This window comes from Glandiceps talaboti, chromosome 16 (assembly GCF_964340395.1).
Source record: "Glandiceps talaboti chromosome 16, keGlaTala1.1, whole genome shotgun sequence".
In the NCBI taxonomy this organism is placed as follows: Eukaryota; Metazoa; Hemichordata; class Enteropneusta; family Spengelidae; genus Glandiceps; species Glandiceps talaboti.
Window position 1 is genome coordinate 598,896 of NC_135564.1, and position 6,896 is coordinate 605,791.

General features: G+C 37.1%; 1 protein-coding gene across 1 annotated transcript; it reads left to right on the forward strand.

Moving 5' to 3' along the window:
- Positions 1–937: 937 nt before the first annotated feature.
- LOC144447558 (coiled-coil domain-containing protein 12-like) lies at positions 938–6,406 on the forward strand. Its single transcript, XM_078137619.1, has 6 exons — positions 938–1,042; positions 1,460–1,521; positions 2,041–2,120; positions 3,000–3,096; positions 4,287–4,363; positions 5,384–6,406. The coding sequence occupies exons 1-6, from the start codon at positions 953–955 to the stop codon at positions 5,476–5,478; spliced, it is 501 nt and encodes a 166-aa protein (XP_077993745.1). The 5' UTR covers positions 938–952; the 3' UTR covers positions 5,479–6,406.
- Positions 6,407–6,896: the final 490 nt, after the last annotated feature.

Here is a 6,896-nt window from a genome sequence, read left to right on the forward strand (position 1 = left end):
TGAAGCAAGAAATAGCGAACCCATGGAAAACGATGTAACAACTGACACCGTAGTCTTGCTGCTAGACACGCTTTGGGCTCGTCTGCTCACTGTGAAGGCGACCAAATGTCACTAATGAGGGCGATAGCCCGAATGGGTCCAGCAAAACTTGAGAAATCCACCGAGTTTTTCATCGATTTGAACTTTGAACTCACTCGAAAATGAATTGTCTTCTAGTGGTTTATAAAGTTGTTTTAAAGTAGTCCGCAAAAGTGTACAACATTAAAATGATCGGAAACTGTTTTGTCGTTTACTTTCAAGACGGGAAAAAGTTGCAACTGTTTTTTCTGCAAATATTCACACTCCGCCAGAAAAGAGATTGATCGAGTTCGATAGAGTTAAATTTTCAATGAAATCAAATTTTTCACGTTCTATTTGACTTTGTCGTTACCTCAATTCTCCGACTTCTGCAGTTGCGTTTTGCTTCGGATAGTTACGAAAAGACTCTTGTTGTAATCTCCTTGGCCTGCCAGCCGTGATCCATTTATTTCGAAATTCTAATGATTTCTTGTGATGGGCTGAACATCTTTCCAGTAGCATGGCTTTAGAAACGGTTTAAATCGGGAGAAGGGATGTTTTCGGACGCCGCGCCGTGTCCAGATCTCGCAGAATCTTTATAAATTTGCTTGTTTACTGATCGCTATCAGCCGGCACTCTACAGCGATTAAGTGTATGGCTCTTTCATTGAGTTGATATCAAGCTTCGACCACGTTAAACGCGATTTATGCAGCATAACAGTCCGAGTGCGTGAGATCGGTAAATAATTTGAAATCACATACTCTGAGTACGAGTATATAACTGAGTAGTGGTCTGCCTCCAACGACGACATTCTGGGTAAGCGAGACTAGTCGGAGGGGGGGGGGGGTGTACTCCCAGCATGCACCTGTTTACTTCCGGTCAACATACACGCATCATGGCGGACGTTGGTGCACTTCAGAAGAAAGCTCTGGATAGGAAAGAACGATTGAAGCAACTGAGACGCAAACAACAAGGTGGAAACGAGGTAAGGTGATAAGGAAATTTCACCATTGGGTTTATTTGGGAAAACTTCCGTAGGGCTCACTGTTGCGTCACTTGCACCATCCCGTCACTACATGTCTACACAGTCACTTGTGAGAAGGATGGTTATCTAAGTTATACAAAATATGACGTTATTACTATTCATATATATTAGGTATTTACAAAATACCGTCATCGGCGTCTTCGTGGATACAACACTGTATAACCGTAATCCTGCCACAGCCATGATTATGTTTTACATGAACTTGATTTGAAGAGGGATTACTGTAAAATACACGTCTACCTACATTCTTTCTGAAGTTAGCATTGTACCAAATCAACCAACAACTTATTCCAAACAGAAAGAAAATATAGATAAAAAATGGTACAAACTACATAATGTTCTTTGTTTTTCACCAAGGATGATGATATTGAACCCCCAACAAAGAAAGTAGCAGAAGAAGAAGAGGAAGGAGAAACAAGGTAATGTACTTACCTAGTTACAAAGCAAAATGGACAATGCTGGTTGTGATTGACCTGTAGTCTAATTGTCATGTAGTAAGACCTGGATCTGTGCTCGGAAGGTTGCCGAGGAAAAGCCAAGGGATACCCCTTGTGCTGAAATGCACCCACCCTGGTTGACATGTTGAATTTGGTGTATCTCATAGTACGAGCTTGTTCACTAACAAATGTGTGTTTACCTGCTCAACTTGGCAAATTTTAGATTTGTTTCAAAATGTCCATACACTTTGCTCTGTACCATTTTGTTATAAGTACACAACACAACTGTATTTGATTAAATAGAGAGGGAGATTTGTAGATGAAAGTTAAGTAGCCATGAATTAATTGGTGAGATTTACAACAGTGCTACCTACTTCAAACAATGCTGTACCTTGTCTTCACTTTTAAAATCACTAGTGACTACTACATGCATAGGGAGATTTCCCTCTGCATGATAAATCAATGAAAATAAAATTTACTTCTTATTTTTTCATTCAACAGACAGCCAGTATTTAAAAATTACAATCCACATCATGAACGACTACAAGAAAGTGTTGCAGAACAAGCCAAGCCAGGCAAAGGTAAGAAGGTGTACAGTTTTGAATATTCAGACAAGAAGTTGTTACATGTATATTGGTGCATAGTGCAGCAATGATACCAGGGTTATCCATAAATATGTCTAAAGTAGCGTATTCTACCCAATGATTTCTAAAGTAGTGCATTCTACCCAATGATTTCTAAAGTAGCGTATTCTACCCAATGATTTCTAAAGTAGTGCATTCTACCCAATGATTTCTAAAGTAGCGTATTCTACCCAATGATTTCTAAACTAGCGTATTCTACCCAATGATTTCTAAAGTAGTATATTCTACCCCATGATTTCTAAAGTAGCGTATTCTACCCAATGATTTCTAAAGTGGTGTATTCTACCCAATGATTTCTAAAGTGGTGTATTCTACCCAATGATTTCTAAAGTAGTGTATTCTACCCAATGATTTCTAAAATAGTGTATTCTACCCAATGATTTCTAAAGTAGTGTATTCTACCCAATGATTTCTAAAGTAGCATATTCTACTGTGTCAATGCTTTTGAGGTAGAACTATTTTGTGGTCACCATAGGACATCAGGACATTGTCTAGTGTATAGGTGATATACTTGATATCAATAGTGAAGAAGCCTCGCCAGCATTATTAATTCTCCACAGCTTCTTACACATTTTATAGTTTTCTTGATGATGGATATAGCTATTTTAGCAATACATTTTACATTGAGTATGTTTATAGGATATGATGTCAATAAATCTATGATTTCTGTATATTCATCAAAGTTAATAGTGAATAGTAGACTAGATTTTTATGTATATACAATCATACACTGTTATCCAGTTGAATTGAGAACCCAAGATCTCACCAGTAAGAAGTAACAATAACAAGTGAATTGTTATGCTTGTTTTTTTCCAGTGGAAGATTACATCAAAGAACAATTAGATGCTGCCAAACCAGAACCTGTGGTGGAAGAAGTTGATCTTATTAATTTAGCACCAAGAAAACCTGATTGGTAAGTGTTGTTATGACAGTTAGCATTCCTTCCATAATTTAGGTGGGAACCTCGGTAATAGAAGGGGGAAAGGGGTAAAAATGGCAGTGTTTCTAGTACATTGTACCATGATTTAGGTGGGAACCCCGGTAATAGAAGGGGGAAAGGGGTAAAAATGGCAGTGTTTCTAGTACATTGTACCATCATTTTGGTGGAAACCCTGGTAATAGAAGGGGGAAAGGGGTAAAAATGGCAGTGTTTCTAGTACATTGTACCATCATTTTGGTGGAAAACCTGGTAATAGAAGGGGGAAAGGGGTAAAAATGTTTCAAATACATTGTACCATAATTTAATTAAGGAACCACTCTAAAATGTCTTGGGAATCTCAATAATACTGCCCCTAGTACAACCACTGTTTAAAATCATGTATAAGCATGATATAGGGTTTTAAGAAAATGACTTTACTCAGGTAAGTTCCCTCAACATAAAGAAATACAGCTAAAGTAAAGTCAGCCCTGCCTTTGTTTCCCACAACATAAAGAAATACAGCTAAAGTAAAGTCAGCCCTGCCTTTGTTTCCCACAACATAAAGAAATACAGCTAAAGTAAAGTCAGCCCTGCCTTTGTTTCCCTCAACATAAAGAAATACAGCTAAAGTAAAGTCAGCCCTGCCTTTGTTTCCCTCAACATAAAGAAATACAGCTAAAGTAAAGTCAGCCCTGCCTTTTGTTTCCCTCAACATAAAGAAATACAGCTAAAGTAAAGTCAGCCCTGCCTTTGTTTCCCTTTAAAGTGGCACAAGCTGTCAGTTTATAAACTCTTTACTCAAGTGAAAATACTTAAATTAAACCACATCTCGGTATAATGCTAACATCAATGCATGTCTTCTATAACATTATGATTGTCTTCTGGCATTGTTAGAATGGCTGATTGCATAGTAAGGATTTCCTGAACATTTTTTTGATATGTATGATAAACTATGTCATCAGATCATTTATGGGGTATATCTTGATACCAGGTGTGAGTTCAGTCAGTTGTTAAACTTTAAAGTCTGCTTCAGTAAGTACAATACCATGATACTGCGAGTACCCGCAAACTATGGCCAAATATGTATCAACTCAGCGTGTGCCTATTTAGCCAATGTAATCATTTCTGTATTGCCAGCAGTTGTATTGACAAGCAGTCTGACCTATTTCTGTTTTTTCCTACAGGGACTTAAAAAGAGATGTTTCCAAAAAGTTTGAAAAATTGGAAAGGAGAACACAGAGAGCAATTGCAGAATTGATAAGTAAGAGTATTACCTATATGTACTTTTTTGATTGAAGCATATTTCTGTCACATGACACTTAATGAGCTCTTAGGTGCTTAGCTTCACTCATCTGAATCTACAGCAGAAACATCAAAGGGTCGCTGAAAGACTGCGCATATCATACACATTTTATGTTCCCCCAGAATACTTTAGATAGATAAGAAACAGGCTTCCCACAGACCAACCATTACAAATATAAACAACCCCACACTCCTGCTGACAAGCAGGCACTGTATGTGTACACTCTTGTCACCATGGAGAACCATGCAAGCAGACTCAAATTCTTGTTAGTTTCAATTTGTTTGTGTCAAAATCTGAGCCTGAAATGTGATGACATTAAATAGCTTGTTTGTACCAGGGACATTGTGTGTGTCTTTGTATCAGTTGGGGTCGGATTGTGTTGTTTATATATATATGTATTGAATGGTCTGAGTGAAGGCTGTTTCTTATCTATCTAAATTGTTCTTGGGGAACATAAAATGTTTATGATATGCAATGTGTTTCGACAACCCTTTGATGTTTCTGCTGTAGATTCAGATGAGTGAAGCTAAGCACCTAAGAGCTCATCAAGTGTCATATGACAGAATCCTATTTCATATCTGTATGAGTTAACTAGTACATCATTACTGTTACGTGCAGCTTCCTAACTGTTAACTAGTATATCATTACTGTTATGTGCAGCTTCTTAACTGTTAACTAGTACATCATTACTGTTATGTGCAGCTTCTTAACTGTTAACTAGTACATCATTACTGTTACGTGCAGCTTCCTAACTGTTAACTAGTATATCATTACTGTTATGTGCAGCTTCTTAACTGTTAACTAGTACATCATTACTGTTACGTGCAGCTTCTTAACTGTTAACTAGTACGTATGTTGTTTGATACAGCAATCCAGAAACCAATAAGAAACTGCATATTCTACACTGAGCTAGCAAGATCACAATTTCCTGCTACATTTTGTCTGTTTGTCTGACATATTTGTTTTCTGTCTAAACAGGAGAACGACTTTCATCAGGTAAGGAAGACTTAGCAACCGTTGTCAATGTAAATGCAGCTGTCAATCAACAAGACACAGATTCTGATGAAGACTGACATATGATATTGAGTTCAGACAACTTACAGCAATAAGCAGCAACATTGACTTGCTAAGAACTTACACCTATGGTTTTTGGAAACCAAACTTTATAGCAACAGTCAATGACATTGACTGGATAGGGATCCATTTTCCATGGATTTAACACCAAACATTTGATCAGGAATTGTTGGAGAAATGGATGGTAACGTTAACCCTGTGGTTTTAAAAACTGACTCATTAGCAGTTGCTAATAGCAACAAAAGTTGACTGCAAAGGGGGTCCTATTTTTTTTCACACACATTATGTACATGTACATGGTTTACTGTATATCCATGTAACACATGAGTTCATTGGAAACTGGAGTACTATTGGTTGTTCATGTGGTTGAACTTGTGAGAGATTTCCAGAAATAATTTATGACTTGTACTGTCTGGATCACTTCATATTGAATACTGCCTGCACTTAATACAATAAACATACCCTCAGTTAAAAGATATTGAATTCATTTTAACTAGTTGTATTTTCAAAGGAAAACAAAAGATTTCAACATGTATGCCAACATAGATTGATAGATCGGCCGTTTTAGGTGCTCTTGTCATACCTTTCCACAAACAAAGGGAAGGGATGATACTTGGGGTATTTGCAGTTATGCTTGCAGTGTTTTCTGCTGCAGTTTCACTTACTACACTTGTGAGAGTACTGCCACAGAGAGCACTGCAAGCACGAGTGCAAATAGCTTGAGTGTGCCACACTTGCAGTCGCGCATCATGTGGTTCTGTCATATTACAGTACACAGCAGTGAATCTTTCAGTCTAAGGACCATACCCACACCGAATGACTTTTAACATTATGGGGTTCTGTCATATTACAGTACACAGCAGTGAATCTTTCGGTCTAAGGACTATACCCACACAGAATGACTTTTAACATTATTTTGATACAAGTTTGAGATGTAGACATATTTCTAAATAGAAAAATATAGAGTAAATGAATGTTGTATACTAAATCTAACAACACTATCATATATACTAGTATATGCAATCATCTTTTTATTCATTATTTTAAAAAATGCATGGAAGATAAATAATTCCAGTCATAAATGTAAAAGGCACAGTGTGGTTCCTTTCTAATTCTTTCCGTGAATAGTCTCTTACTCACTGGAAAGGTCCATCATTGAGCTCTATGTGTCTTCTGCTTGGAACAGTCCACAAATGGAACCCCTAGTTCCTCAATTTTCTCAATGGTCTCCTTAGCTTCCTGATTCGTCTTATATTGGAAAGGTCAATGTCTTTTGTTGTTGCAACACATTCCATTTGTAGAATGTTATAGTGTAATTTGTTGATATGGTATTCCTTGTTTCATTTAGATACATGATTAATTTTAAAACATTCAGAAGTAATTGCATCATCAGATTGGATTGAAGGAGATTCTAATT

Excerpts from the sequence above, each read along its gene's own strand:
- LOC144447558 (XM_078137619.1), top strand. The coding sequence starts at position 953 with ATGGCGGACGTTGGTGCACTTCAGAAGAAAGCTCTGGATAGGAAAGAA. Across the intron at positions 1,043-1,459 it reads AACAACAAGGTGGAAACGAG|GATGATGATATTGAACCCCC; the intron begins GTAAGGTGATAA and ends TTTTTCACCAAG. Across the intron at positions 4,364-5,383 it reads AGCAATTGCAGAATTGATAA|GAGAACGACTTTCATCAGGT; the intron begins GTAAGAGTATTA and ends CTGTCTAAACAG.